This window comes from Melitaea cinxia, chromosome 29 (assembly GCF_905220565.1).
Source record: "Melitaea cinxia chromosome 29, ilMelCinx1.1, whole genome shotgun sequence".
Taxonomy (NCBI): domain Eukaryota; kingdom Metazoa; phylum Arthropoda; class Insecta; order Lepidoptera; family Nymphalidae; genus Melitaea; species Melitaea cinxia.
Window position 1 is genome coordinate 4,702,752 of NC_059422.1, and position 16,695 is coordinate 4,719,446.

Here is a 16,695-nt window from a genome sequence, read left to right on the forward strand (position 1 = left end):
CCCCCCCAGGAGCTCTGGTCACCTTACTCACCAACAGGAACACAATACTGCTTGAAAACAGTATTTTTTATTGATTAGCTATGGTCTTCTGTAAGATCAAGGTACCACCCCAGTCGGGCTGCTCCATATTTTGAGCACAAAACTCTCTGTTGTGCCCTACCTCAGTTAAGTACTACCCCAGTCGGGGTGCTCCATATTTTGAGCAAGAAATTCCGACTCGATAAGTGGCGTATAAGTAATTAGTGTGATTACTTATTCAGTGTAATTAAAAGTGTGTATTGTGAATGAGTAGCTATAGATTTGAAGTGAGTAATAAATATGTGTTTCCGAACCTCCCAAGTTCCCACAAAGCATTCCTTACCTACCAGGGGCCGATAAGTGTGAAGCGCTTTTTTAAATATTCATCTTACTACCGTTTTGCTTATTTCTTACGTAACTAGTAACTTTGATAAGACCATACCTATTGACTACGTCCCAAAAGCCAGGTTTGTCCTTTTTGCATGGTCCCTCTGTCGCTTGCTTGAAGTAACTGTAGAACTTTAGCATCATATCATTGCTAGGCTGGTATGATCCTGTCGAAGAAATATTTAAATCAATACAAACGTAATTATAAAGTTTTTTGATAGCGATTAAAACATACAGGTATATAAACATAGCGATTAAAACATACAGGTATATAAACATAGGGTTTCACTTAAAATAGAAAAGATTTATAAAGAGTTGCTCAATTTTTGGTTCTGTAGGATATTTACTAAATATCTGGAAATTGTTTTGATCTAAATAATTTTTAATCGTAATTCGTATGTTTTGAAATTAAACTACTTAAGAACCGTGTTGATTTGAAACTCGATTAAACAAAAATTTATTTATTTATACTTTATTGCACTCAAAAAATAGATATAAAACATACAATAATAGAAAGGATTATGGCAAAGGTGGACTTATCTCTTAAAGAGATTTCTTCCAGTCAACCCATGGTCATGAGTAAGTGTTTCATATAGCGAGGCAAACAGTGCAAGAAGTATTCATTCAGAAGAAAATAAAAAATAAATAATAAATATTAAAAAAAAAAAAAACACCAAAGAAAAAATAAATAAAATAAAAGAATAAAATGTATATATAATTATATACAAAAATGTAACATACTACATATTAACAAATACATATAATGATACATACTAAAACATAAATATACTTATACACATACATAAACATATACATACTCACTATAATATATAAGTAAATACATACATATTCTATTATATACAGATGATTACACATTAGCTAGTGAAAGCAAGTGTTTCTTTAATTTATATTTAAAGGAAACAAGGGAAGGACTAGTTTGAATGACTCTTGGGAGTTTGTTCCATAGTATGGAGGCGCGTACCGAATAAGAATTTAACTTAAATTTTGGATTACATTTCGGTATGTCTAGCTTAGCTGTAATGCCAGGGCGCGATCGAAAGCGGGCAATGGAGATGCATCCCAGGTACCGGCTAAAAGGGCTCGCCTCGACGACTCTCAGTCGCCGAGGGGTGGTCCCAAAAAGCCGAGGCTGGCTGATGGTACCCATGTCCCCTACTCAGCGGCAGCGCAGTCGGACTTACTGGTTGCGGTGACAACTGTGACCGGAGAGCACCTGACTGCACAGGCCGCACAGGAAGTACAGGTCCTTCTACAAGAGCGCCTTCTAAAGGATCTTGTAGAAGCGACCGATGATGAACCGGTGAACCCTGTTTTTCAGGGTAAACCGATATACGCCGATGGAGCTCTGAAGCTGTGGTGTGAGAACCGCGAAACCGTGGGGTACCTCACACGTATAGTTTCGGAGCTCGCCCTGCCCACGGGCACCAAATTAATGGTCAAACGGCAGTGCGACCTTGTCAGGCTGGTCCGCTGCGGGGTCCTCCTTCCGGGTGAACAACCGGACATCTGGAAGGTGGGACGCGCGCTGCGGCTCCAGAATGTGTGGGCCAAGGTAGACAGCTGGATCCTCCATAAGGTTGACAGACAGGAAGGTAATACGTTCCTGATCTTCAGCGCTCCCGAGGACGTGGTGCAGACCCTGGTGGAACGAGAGCGCCGACTCTGCTATTTGCTGGGGTCGGTGTACGTGAAGTTCCAGGGTCCGAAAGGTAAATTTACCGAGCACCTGCCAACGGAGCATGACGACCCCATGGAGGATCAAAACAACGGAGAACAGGCGAAGGGGGAAGGGTCGGGAGCAATCCCGGCTATCCCCGAGCCACCCCCTGTGAGGCAGTCGAGCCCCAAACCCCAGACCGAAGAGGCAGTGGTCGTGGAGGAGCTGCTTCTGGAGTCGGAGGAGGGGGCTTGCCTGGCAAGCCTGGACAACCTGGCCATAGGGGAGACAGTGATGGAGGAGGCAGGGATGCTGTCTGACGATGGCTTACCCAGCTCACCCATCCTGTAAAGTCCTCCAAGCAAACCTCCACCATAGCATGACAGCAACGGCTCAAATGCGTAAATGGTTGGAGGTTAACACAACAGCCATTGCACTGATCCAGGAGCCGTGGGTCAGGAATGGCACTGTATGCGGACTCCGGAACTCTGGAGGTAAGCTAATTACACATACAGGCTCGGAAAACAGCAGGGCCTGTATTTACATCACCAACAATATACAGGCGCAAACATTAACGAGATTCTGTTCTAGAGATGTGTGCGCCATACAGCTGCATAGTACGCAAGACCACAGCCTGCCGGAGATGGTGATCGCGTCGGCCTACATGCCGGAGGCTGATGCGCCACCGCCGCACGACATGGCACGGCTGATAACATACTGCGAAGAGGCCAGGCTGCAACTAATTATAGGCACTGACTCCAACGCACATCACACCCTATGGGGAATGAAAACAACAAACGAAAGAGGTAAGCTCTTAGTTGAATATTGTTTTCAGATCTCGATGAAATTAAAATGTGACTACAACAAAACAAATAAAATGAAGTGGGACCAAATAACACACACCACCTTTCGATTAAAAAAATATAATAAATTAGAAGAACGGAACAAACTAGAACAAAGTTTATAGTTGTATATTGTTTTAACAAAGTACATAAACCCTATAACTGCGTGCTGACCTTATATATGTGTAGAATATTAGTATGCGCAGTAACAAACAAACATGCAAACCATAAAATAAAAGCTACTTTGTGACAAAAATGTTTATGAAGAACTGTTAAATTTTAAGAAACTGAAATGCACTTCTAAAATTCATATATTTCCTCATAAAAATATAATACATTCATATTATATTTTTTGTAATGTTACCTATATTGACGACCACTTTGGTGTATGGTGCGTGTGTCTTGTAAGCGACGCCTAAACAGCGGCGGTCGCGGGTTCGATTCCCACTCGGAGTGGATATTTGTGTTTATGAAAATACTCCTTTCCGGTCTGAATGTGCCTTTGTGGGTCTCCAAACCGTGCCTCGGAGTGCCCGTTAACCTGTCGGTCCCGGTTGTTATCATAAATACCTGATGACGATCGTTACTCATAGCAGGGAATATATCCGCCCACCCGCAGTGGAGCATCGTGGTGAATTAAGCTCCGATCCTTCTCCTACTTACATGGAGAAATAGGCCTATGTCCAACAATAGGATGTTTGTTACAGGCCGAATCGTATAACTATATTTTTCGTGTGAATACACAACTCCAATTTATTGTAATTTAAACTATTTGTAAGTTTTATCACTCATGGTATATTTTTTAAATATTTATACTAACAATTTAATCATTATAAGACCTGACGTGAGAATATTTAACTATAAACTATTTAAAAAAAAATGAAGAATTGAAATCACACTGCGGAAAATGTTTAATTAATTCATTTCTCACATTTAAAGTAATATTTAATAATATATCTATTATATTATATGCAAATAAAAATAATTGCGTTTGCAGGCAAACGAAAAAAAAAAACCGACTTTAATTACATCGACAAGTAATACAACGTAGATCGACGAAAAAATAGTCAAGTAACTACGTGTTATCAAAGATTACTCAAAAAGTAGTTATCGATCTCGATAAAATTTAAATGTGGCCACATGATAAGCATCAGCTTTCGATTAAATTAAAAATTATCAAAATCGGTACACCCAGTAAAAAGTTATGCGGATTTTCGAGAGTTTCCTTCGATTTCTCTGGGATCCCATCATCAAATCCTGGTTTCCTTATCATGGTACAAAACTAGGGATATCTCCTTTCCAACAAAAAAGAATTATCAAAATCGGTACATCCAGTAAAGTTATGTGGTATAATACAACGTAGGTTGACGAAAAAAGCGTCAAGTAAAAACGCATTATTAGATATAACTCGAAAAGTAGTTGTTAGATCTCAAATAAATTTAAATGGTACCATTTGACACACACCACCTTTCGATTAAAAAAAATTTGTCGAAATCGGTCTACACGGTCAAAAGTTCTGATGTAACATACATTAAAAAAGAAAAAAAAAATACAGTCGAATTGAGAACCTCCTCCTTTTTTGGAAGTCGGTTAATGAATCATCAACATGCATGTACACATATAACTTCGTATTATAAAGCAATTGTGTTTGCTAGCAAAAGAAACAAAACCTACTTTTAGGTAAGCGTGTTCCATCCTAGACCACATTCTCACTTAACATCAGGTGAAATAGTGGTCAAACGCAAGCCTATCTAATTATAAAAAAAGACTTGCAGAAAAAGACTTTGCAGTTTGATCTTAGACAGTTAAGTAAATACGCGTTATCAAAGATTATTCAAAAAGTAGTCAAGAAGCTGTGTGGCTACGGCAATAAAGAATTTAGCCACCCCCTCTCTTCCCGTGGGTGTCGTAAGAGGCGACTAAGGGATAACAAGGCTCCACAACCACCTTGGAACTTAAGAAGCCGACCGATGGCGGGATAACCATCCAACTGCTGGCTTTGAAATACACAGGCCGAAGACGGGCAGCAGCGTCTTCGGTGCGACAAAGCCAGCCCTGCAGTCACCAATTCGCCTGCCATCTGGTAGACTGGTTGTTTGGCACCTTTGTAGTATAAAAAAATATCAAAGCAATATAATCTAGCGTGGTGAATATGGGCAACACACATGAGTTCACGCCATTTTTAGCGCAAACTTGTGGAGGTCTTGTAATATTAAATTACATTGTTAATCATATATTAATACGCTAAGGTTAAGATGTTCAAAAATTAACACCAATTTGTTGAAAAACGCAACTAAAATTGATTTAAAAATCAAACATACAATAAAAAAACAATGGACAGACAAGAAAATAACAATCTCAAAAACGTCAACTAAAGCTGACGTGTGCGTTCGATTACATTCTTCTGTATAAAAAGAAGCAGAAAAAAGAAATATTTGCCCACCAGAGGGATATTTACACTGTTCTATCAGTCGTTGAGTCAATGTACAAATTTTTTTTTTTGGCTAGAAGAACTAATTTTCTTTGCCTTCCGTATATACTAAAAAGGAGGTTACTCATACTTAAAGAAATTTACAGCGCTTTCCAGCGCTATTGGAGTGAGACAACGCACACTGCACATAGTTACCAGCTCTTTGCTTGCTTGTCCAGTTAGCAAACAATTTGCAAACGCTCGCAACCTATTAGTCCCAATCGAAAACGAACGAATGCAAATATTTTATAATAGTTTATACACAGCTATGCTATGCATTATGCATATGCTCAGCCGTGTCTTAGCCAAGTAACCGTTTAAGGGTCAATTACGCCATTTGATAATTTAGATCGACCGTCAAGGGCTCTTACACTAATCTCAAGAAAAGTGTCAAGTAAACAATAGGTAAATCATGTAAAATCGTTAGTAATCAAAGATACTTAACTGAGGTATGGCACAGCAGGAATTTCCTGCTCAAAATATGGAGCAGCCCGACTGGGGTAGTACCTCGACCTTACAGAAGAGCACAGCAAAATAATACTGTTTTCAAGCAGTATTGTGTTCCTGTTGGTGAGTAAGGTGACCAGAGCTCCTGGGGGGATTGGGGATTGGGTCGGCAACGCGCTTGCGATGCTTCTGGTGTTGCAGGCGTCTATAAGCTACGGTAATCGCTTACCATCAGGTGAGCCGTACGCTTGTTTGTTGACCTAGTGACATAAAATAAAAATACTCAAGTGGTCTTAACTTGTTGCTAACGTAAAAGTTCTAAATATAGGTAAACAACAAATTCCTTAATGTCTACAATACGAAGCGGAGTAAAAGATAACAAAAGAGGTAAGTAATGAACTAAAAACTTAGTTGGTACCTCTCTCTCTATCCGCAACGTGGCTAAAATCTTTTTTTTTGTTTTTGTTTGTTTGGGTTTGCTTTAACTACGATGTTTTTCAATACGAGTGTGATAATTATTTTGTTCAAACCAATCATAATAAATATATATCCGCCAACCCGCACTGGAGCAGCGTGGTGGATTTAGCTCTGATCTTTCTGCTACATGGGGAAAGAGGCCTATGCCCAGCAATAGGATATTACAGGCTGAAGCGTATACGTTACCGTTCAAAAGAAACAAAGAAGTAAAGACTCATTTCAAAACACAAGCTTTAAAATATTTCATACAATTGAACAGTTAACAAAATTGTACAGTGGTACTTTATGGTAATTTAAATATAATTATATTAAAAAATTCATTATTAACAATAGCATTTGAAACGCTGCTGAATCACGTACATACTAAGCTGATACAAACATATTAGAAGAAAACATATTCGAAATTGTACAAATTACCGAAATGAACAAATTACGAATAAACGTATGTGGTTGAGTTCCGAACGATTGCACTAAATTTGGATAATTTTTAAGACAGTTTTGTGTAAAATGGTGGCAACTGTCGGTAACTTCCTCATGGTGCACCCTGTGCAACTGGATGGGAAGCAGTTTTACCGTACCATTGTGGAACTGCAGCCAATCAGAACAAACAGATAGACAGCAAACCAAAATTGTAAAATATGTTATATTGGCACCGCGTGTACGTACATCCATATGCATTTAGTAAAAAGCGATTATTTTAATATTACAAACAGACACGACTTTATTTATTTGTGTACATAATACTAGATTATGTAAAACTAGAGCTAGTTTTACTTAATCTGATACCAACATTTTTTGAAAGAAAAAAAAACAATAATAACGTTCCGCATTACGTAACATCTCCATTAAGTCTAAGAAAAAAGGCGTCGTTAATAAAAACTGCTATAGAAAGTTCTTTGAGAGCTTTCATTGCGATTCTAATATTGTAAAATGTAAGGGTTTCCGTCCGTAAAAATACTTTAAAATATGTAGGAAGCATTTTAGCAAAAACTGTAAAAAATTATAAATATTCTTTGACGGTTCGCAGGAAAGTGGACATAAGGTGCCAATCAAACCACTAATTGCAAATTCATGCGACGTTTCGATCCTTTATTGGACCATCATCAGGCATCTAAAATACACACAAACATTGTTACAACATTAATTAGTTGTACAGCTTTCTTCAATGGACACAACGATAAATAATTTATAAATATTTTTATTTAGCTTTGACTAGCCCGTTGGTACAGTCTGTAGTGCTTTCTGATCCGAGGGTTCATGGTCCCATTTAAATTTTAATCGTGATTTGACGAGAATTTTTCGAGTTATCTCTAAATATGCGTATATACTACATATTTGACTATTTTTTCGTCTACCTACGTTGTATTACTGATCCATGTAATCGGAGTCCGTTTTTTTTTTGTTTCGTTTGCAAGCGAACACAATTATTTTTATATATGCTTTAGTTTACTTTTATTTGACAAGTATAGATCTGATTTTTCTTAGTTATTTTTTTATAACTAGGTCGGTAAACCGATGACCGGTACGGCTCACCTGATAGTAAGCGATTAGCGCAGCTTATAGACGCCTGCAACACCAGAAGCATCGCAAGCGCGTTGCCGACCCAATCCCCCCCCCCCCTCACCACCAGAAGCTCGGTCACCTTACTCACCAACAGGAACACAATACTGCTTGAAAACAGCATTATTTAGCTGTGATCTCCTGTAAGGTCGAGGTACTACCCCAGTCGGGCTGCTCCATATTTTGAGCAGGAAAACGTAAATGTAAGTATGTAGTCCAGAGCTCATAAGGATGCGCTGTATCGGCTAATAAGGAAATCATCATCAAAATTCCACTACTGAAATTGAACGACAGCGAAACCACGAGTCCAGTTAGTATTCGTTCAAAACGATAGTCAAATTACGTCTCACATCGAAGACCGCTGGTAACTGCGAAAGAGAAAGTTAAATACGTGTATTTTCGGTTGCTTTTGTTACATTTCTAATGCCGTACAACATTGCATATTGGGCTTATAGTTTTTTTATTTCTAATATATAAAATTCTCATGTCACAGTTTTCGTGGCCATACTCCTCCGAAACGGCTTGACCGATTTTGATGAATTTTTTTGTGCTTATCCGGTAGCTATGAGAATCGGCCAACATCTATTTTTCATCCCCCTAAATGTTAGGGATAGTCCACCCCTAAATTTTATTTTTTTATTTTTTAGACAAAATTTTTAATTTCTATTTTTTTATGATACAACATTAAAAAATACATACAACCCTAAATTGTCAATCCTCTACCATCAACCCCTATTTTTAAATAGCGTTTAGCGGCAAGACAACGTTTGCCGGGTCAGCTAGTTATTTTATAAATACTACAAAGGTGGCAAACAAGCGCAAACAGTTAGCCTATGGATGCAACACTAAGACCATTGCAAGGGCGTTGTTTAGAGAGCCTTACCTTACCTTACACAGCAGTAAAACAATGCTACTTGACAGTATTATACGCTTAACGCTTCAGCCTGTAATATCCCGATAAGATCGGAGATAAAGATCGGAGCTTGATCCACCACGCAGCTCCAGTGCGGGTTGGCGGACGGAGAGTATTATAACAATTGGTGAAACAGACTCTTAGACAGTAAAAACTGTTTTTTTTTTTCTTTTTTTATTTAAAAATATACATACACGGGCTCAAAATGCCCATGGCTTTTGTTAAACATGCATTATAATTATATTAATACACTGGCGATTTATCATAAAAACTACAGATCGACAGTCCTCTGACTGCCTAGTAAAACTAGGACGTGGTCCGACGCTGACGGTTTTTTTTCCTTACTAGTATTCTTTGATCACTCATCATTCATTCATTCATAATTTCTGAACATTTTATTAACTTTCTTATCTATGACTATATTGTCTAAAAACTGTTTTGTTAGATTATTCGTTTTTCTCGTCGCAAGTACCGTGCCGTCACTATCAACTTCGGTACGTTTTTAAGTGGCAGTGATACCCATATAATACTGCGAATATTTTATTATATAATTTAAAAAATTTATCTTCCCAGAACTTTGTAATTGACAAAAATATTTTTTTATTTCCTTTTTCTGATAGTGTTGCTACCAACAAAAAAAAACTGGTAGCAATGTAACGCTTATTTCAATAAGCAGCTCACCTCGCGGCATTACTTGTGGAACGTTAGATCCCATGACAATTTTGATTACCTATATGATTATATTTATAATGATATATATGATTGAAAATTAACTACCTTATCTTTCACATCTCTTTATTGCTTAGGTATGAAAACCATAGAGTATTGTTTTGTTTTCCATTGTTTTTGATGCTCTCGTGCAGGACATCTTTTTTAACCGACTTCCAAAAAAGGAGGAGGTTCTCAATTCAACTGTATTTTTTTTTTTTTTTTTTTTTTTTTTATGTATGTTACATCAGAACTTTTGACCGGGTAGACCGATTTCGACAAATTTTGTTTTAATCGAAAGGTGGTGTGTGCCAATTGGTCCCATTTAAATTTATTTGAGATCTAACAACTACTTTTCGAGTTATATCTAATAATGCGTTTTTACTTGACGCTTTTTTCGTCGACCTACGTTGTATTATACCGCATAACTTTCTACTGGATGTACCGATTTTGATAATTCTTTTTTTGTTGGAAAGGGGATATCCCTAGTTTGGTACCGTGATAAGGAAACCAGGATCTGATGATGGGATCCCAGAGAAATCGAGGGAAACTCTCGAAAATCCGTAATAACTTTTTACTGGGTGTACCGATTTTGATAATTTTTAATTTAATCGAAAGCTGATGTTTATCATGGTGTCACATATAAATTTTATCGAGATCTGATAACTACTTTTTGAGTAATCTTTGATAACGCGTAGTTGCTTGACTATTTTTTCGTCGATCTACGTTGTATTACTTGTCGATGTAATTGAAGTCGGTTTTTTTTTCGTTTGCGAGCAAACACAATTATTATGTTGAGTTAAGGTTTCTATGGATTTCTTCATTTGTGCCATAAAAACTGTAAGTTCGTCGTCATGTTGACGTTAACGTAGACGTTGTCGATGGTTTACTTTGGAACCTTCGTTTTCTGTATCGGTAACTGCGGGACTTTGATATTTATGAGATTCAGTGGTCTGCTGTGGGGTGATTGGTGGAAATCTTTTTTTTTTAAATTTCAGTACAATATAATTCTATTATTTTCAAAAATATACAAAATCAGTTACTAAGGCCAGCACCTTACAATTTGACGGAATGTGTCAGAGTGGTTCGTATTTAAATGAAAAATCAATTTGCGTCGTCTTGTAATTTTAAACTATTAAATATTCAACGATAACTTTATACCTTTCAATACGTCAACGCTATCGATTTCAACATCATCTATATGCAATGGCTGTATATTACATACGACAATTATTTTATTATTAAAGATCTTTTATGAGTATGATACATTCAGCTAAATACGTAAAAAACTCATCTTTACCAACGTTATACCTGTAACTATATATATAGTTATTTACCTTCATTCGTTCTTTGTATGTAAATATATTGTTAGTAAGGTTAAATTAACCGAATCTGGCACGACACACACGCTCACCTATTGAACTTGTAACAGTGTATTACAACAGACTTTTTGACAGTGACAGTTTGACCATGTACTGGTACCTAATGTTGATGAAAATAGATCGTTGAAATATCTGTACGTACAACTTGTCGTCTTCGTTATTATCAGAAGGTTCGCATCAAAGAAAAGTTTAGATAATTTTGTTTTGCTCACAAATGAATACACCGACGTTAATATACATCGACAGTTAATAAAAGGTGGGTAGTCGTTTTTTTTTTTTAAATAATTACACAGTATTAAGGACAACTCAAAAAGTTGTCTGATTTCGATCAAATTTCAATCGAACCAAACGACAAGCACCCGCTTACGATTAAAAAAAAGTTTCACCAAAATCCGTACACCCATTAAAATGTTATGAGGTAACACGCCTAAAAAAGTCGAATCGAGTACCTCCTTCTTTTTTGAAGTTTTAAAAATTCGATAAATTTATGAATAAAAAATATGGCGATATGCTTCACCGAGTCAACTAGTAAATAATATATGTGTATCATTTCTGATTAGGGATGAAGTAATTACTGGCCGATTAACTTAAATGGCAGTAAAATTGCTTTGCGTTCTAGGCTTATGGTCGATTTGTTACATTAATTTCAAAAAAAAATTATATAAGTTTGCTCTTACCCAAAAGTCTACCAATAGTTTGCCTTACTATTTATTTATTTACCTACCTATTTATTTTTAGGAAATAATATACAATCGAATATAGTAATATAATATATAATATGTAATATCGTGAAAGTAACGATGTCTAGTCTTTTGTTATTTTAGATTTACTATAATTACGACGTTTTGTTTTTCTTTATTATCAGTTTCTAAATCAAAGTAAAATTCCATTCACTAACTGTTACTACACGTGAAATCTCAGTAAGTACATACAAGATCTACAAAGTTGAAGCGCAATTAGGCTTTTTTATCGAGTTCAGTCACCGAGGGTCTTATGAAACATTCGGATTAAGTAGTTGTAGGTGGGGTTAGTTTTTAATAAATGTTGATTTTAATTGTATAAAATTTATATTTAAGTTAACAGTTAATAAAATGTCAACATAAAATACATATGTGCGTGTACGTGACTGTGTCTCCTTTAATTCCACTCCAGCGGGGCTGAAGTGGTCAATTTTTGATATGATATTCAAAAATGTTTAGAATTCCTAATGTGTGGGTAACACAAAAATAAAATCGTACATATTAAAAATAGCATGGTGTCGTCTCCTGTCAAAGATTTTCATTGTAATATGAAACTTTGAATAGTTTTTTGGTTTGGTTTCTGTAAAGAAATCACTATAGACGGCGCCACGGTTCGCTTAAACCGAATATAAAAATCATCATATCAAAAATTTCGATCTAGCGAGTACATCGTTCCATAGCTTTATTGGCTAGAGCGCCGACACGGTCAGTCGGAGACGCAGGTTCGATCCCCGCTGGAGCGGTCAATTTTTGATATGATATTCAAAAATGTTAGAATTCCTAATGTGTCTCCTTTATCAGAATAAGTCAATTTCTATTCAGAAAAAGTTAAAATAAAAAATTGAACAGAATCTCATATATGTAAAATAACGTATAATTATTGAAATTACAAGTACATAATAAACATATTATTAAATATATATTTTTTTCATGTAACTCTAACTAGGTCGGCAAACAAGCGTACGGCTCACCTGATGGTAAGTGGATTACCGTAGCTTATAGGCGCCTGCAACACCAGAAGCATCGCAATCGCGTTGCCCCAATTCCCCCAGGAGTTCTGGTCACCTTACTCATCAACAGGAGTACAACACTGCTTGAAAACTGTATTATTTAGCTGTGATCTTCTGTAAGGTCGAGGTACTACTCTAGTCGGGGTAGTACATATTTGGAGCAGGGAATTTCCTGCTGAGCCCTACCTCCGTTAAATTATATTACTTGATAAAATTAATTATCTCTACCAAACGGAGAACAACCCATACGACTATTTTTTTTTTTTGAATTTTATAAATCGCAAATTCTACATTAAAATCAGTTTAATCAAACTTTGAAAAAAAAAGAAAGTAATTGGTTCATATAAATATTGTTTCTTGTATTTTTACTACGTCCGATCCAACAATGTGTAGCGTGTGAGGATCAGCGGTATCAACCGTCTGTTTATTCATACGATATGTGTGAAAATTGGCATGTGTCAGTCGAGTTATGGCTCTGTATACCCACATAAATGTACATACATACAATATTTAATACGTTATTGATATGTACGTTCCTATTATTGCAGGTCTAGACGCTACGGTAACCGCATACGATCACGTGGAAAATTATATTATCGAAATTAAACACGGGAGCAACCAGGAGACACGTCTATCATTCTTAGAAACCGTTACTACAACTTTGCCCCACAAAATGTCTCATTTTTTACTTTTATCCAATTTATCTTAATTCGTCGACATGATTTTGAAAATTCGTGCAAGAAATTAAAAATAAACACAGTAAAAATTAATTACTAGTTTCATTTTATATTTTGTACTCAATTTTAAATGTAATTATGATGGAATGGGTCTGTTCCGCCGATAAACTTACATGTATGTATTTGGGCGGATTAAGAAATTGTAAGCGTTTGACAAATTGAGACAAATTAAATAAATATTTAGAAACAATCCGAAATTCTAACACTTTAAATTTTTATATTGTTTCTGTGACTGCTGCGCCAAATTACCATCTGTGACTATATTATAAGTAGTTACAAAATAAATAAATTTCTAAAATAAAAGTATCCTACGTTACTCTTTATTACATTAGCTATCCGCCAGTGAAAGTCCCGTCAAAATCGGTCCAGCCGTTTCAGAAATTAGCCGGAACAAACAGACAGACAAGCTGGTGTACTAAGGCTACTTTTATTTTAGAAACGTATAATTTATCTTATAACTCTGCAAACTGAACAATAACTTTTTTGTTAAATTCCACGCGGACGAAGTCGCAAGCACAGCTAGTTATGTATATGTATCTGTTTTCTTTGTTTCAACGCTAATTCCTTTTGTTATTCGATTGTATGGACCTTGTTTGAAATAAACATATTATTATTATTAATAAGCGTTCAATATTTATGTGACGAACATTTTATTGCCAACTCGCTGACCCTACAAACTACAGGCGTTGACCTGTTTTACGATCTGTCAAATACATGTTAACTAATCGTTACGTATGCTGATATTTTCCAATTTTCTGCGCTATTTTTCTTTTGAACACTCTAAAAAATATTACAAAACTTATAAAAAAAGTAGCTAAATTCATCCAGCTTTGCGTTTAAGAACACATTTAATACACACATATAATTCGTTAATTTTCTAAGTTTAACGAAGGTTAACAAGTTTCTCAAGCCCCTCATGTCCTACTTATGTTACTTTTAACCATCAGCGTTAGAGGTTAGCTAGTCTTTATTTTTACGATTTACACTAAACACTCCCCATTTCCTGTAATATTTTATCCTACGTCGGGGGTCTGCAAACACACACAAAACACAAGCACAAACGCCCAAACAACGACATATATCTGTATGCCCAATACAAATTTTGTGTGACCGTTGCATGCGCGCGTCTCACTCCATAATAATAACTTTTTTTACATCTGGATTCATTCGAAGCAGATAAAACCCGAAAAAGTTGTTTCATTATAATAAAAAACCTTATTCGTGTAATAGAACTAACTTTTAATAAATTCAATTCAACAATATTGTAGCTATAGTTAGTGATAAATGATAATGGAGGACGAAACAAATACAAAACAAGTAGGGCAGATAAGAACATAACATAGTCGTAAGTATAAATAAATATATTTTCGCTATTTTCAAATTATCAATTAATTTGAAAATAGCGAATGCATGCTTTATAAAAGTGCGATATGTCATATGCATGTTAGTTCTACTTGGAAGCTGTTGTACTATTTTAATGTGTTATAAAGGCTAAGGCTTCGGACGGATATAAAATATAATTATAGCCTATGTCATTCACTGAAAAAATGATTAAAATCGATCCAGTAGTTTTGGTTTATTCATTACTACCCGTGGCCCGCACGCGTAACTTTAGAGTAAAAGCCGGCCGGAACCGCCGCAAACGCTACGTCCCGCAATTTTTAAATCTGTAATATCTTCGAAAATATTCATTTAAATCAAATGCTGTAAAGGGCAATATAGATCTATATTAAATCAACAATGTATTTAAGGTGTTTAATTAGATAAGGATTAATGCTGTATTGGTTAAAATCGCTTTGAAAATTAGCCATTATTTGTCGTAAAAAGTAAATGACAAAAAAATGTTATTGTGGGATATCCATAAGAGATAGACATATACCATAGTGGAGTTTTCTGTAGACCTTTTCAATGTGTACAATACTTAGTACATTATTTTGATAAACCTCGTAGGGTTCAGCCTACGTTTGCAATGTAAGCGGAACACATCACATCACATTAGAAACCTCAAAAATAACAGTATTTTTCCACTATTTAATGGATGTTTTATACATATAAACCTTCCTTTTCAATCACTCTATCTATTAAAAAAAACCGCATCAAAATCCGTTGCGTAGTTTTAAAGATTTAAGCATACATAGGGACATAGAGACAGAGAAAGCGACTTTGTTTTATACTATGTAGTGATTATGTCCTGTTTTCTGTTTACTTGCTGATACATCTCGGATAATTAGCCGACGTAAAATATTTAACTGATATAACTTTTTGTTTTATTTTAGAGTACGAAGCTACTCGCATGCACGCATACATTCATGTAGCCTGTATCATCATACTGCTGGCCATAGACCTCTTTCACCACGTAGGAGAAGTATTGGAGCTTAATGTAGCACTCTGCTCAACTGCGGGTTGACGGATGGCGAAACTACTCGCTTTTAATATTATTTAATATACCTACATTTACTAACCAATTATAATAATAATAATAATAACAATAATAACATGAGTACAAAAACCGTACTTATTTTTGTCTAAGTCTAGCAGCAACATAAATACAATTAGGGCCAGAGCCACCGGTCGAACATAGTTTATCCTGCACATAAGTTATACGAATCGACTTTAACAGCAGGCGGTAGGCCGTTGGTATCCTCAATAAATAAACTTCTACTTTTTGATTTATATATGCGAATAGAGATAGGCCATAAATAAATAGAACTGGAATTTGATGATACCGTCATACGTCAAATAGCGTTAACGTTAACGGCAACCGGTTAAACAGAACTCTAGAAGTCAAAATAACCGTATACAAAGCATATCTTGAAAGCAGAACAATTCTTTTTGGTTTATTTTTTGGCATGTATTCCGTTAGTAATTTTGCTTACTGACATTTCGGCAATATTGCGTGCGTCAAATAACTGTATGGGTGTGTGACCAACAACAAATATAGTAAACATCCCGCTTTCATACAAATAATGGTTTGTGACCGTTTTAAAACTATTACTTTTACACTTTCCTTAAATGTATCCAAACATTTCGACCCAGTTAAGTCGTTTGCGTCAAATCTCCGGATACGTCATAATTCTTGTGATAGGAATTTCTGTTAGATACGCTATTAGGATATAGAAAAATTCTAGCAATAACGTAACAATGTACGGTGAGGTATAAACAATTATTATCAAAGATTACATCTAAAAATGAAATTATAATGCAATGTTTTCGAAATGTTACGATACAAAATTAGCAACTCGCTATGTCCTTGATAGTATTCGGACAATCTCTTTCAACGTACATACATATGTTTGAATATTTGTATACTTTGACTTATAAAGAAA

At 35.8% G+C, this 16,695-nt stretch overlaps 1 protein-coding gene across 1 annotated transcript in view; it reads right to left on the minus strand.

Annotated features, from left to right (window-relative positions):
• LOC123667754 (acyl-CoA-binding domain-containing protein 5A) overlaps positions 1-16,695 on the minus strand; it is a 37,213-nt gene that overhangs the window by 13,192 nt on the left and 7,326 nt on the right. The window contains exon 2 of the mRNA XM_045601593.1: positions 461-572. Coding sequence (XP_045457549.1) covers positions 461-572 — 112 coding nt within the window. The remainder of the gene's footprint in view (positions 1-460; positions 573-16,695) is intronic.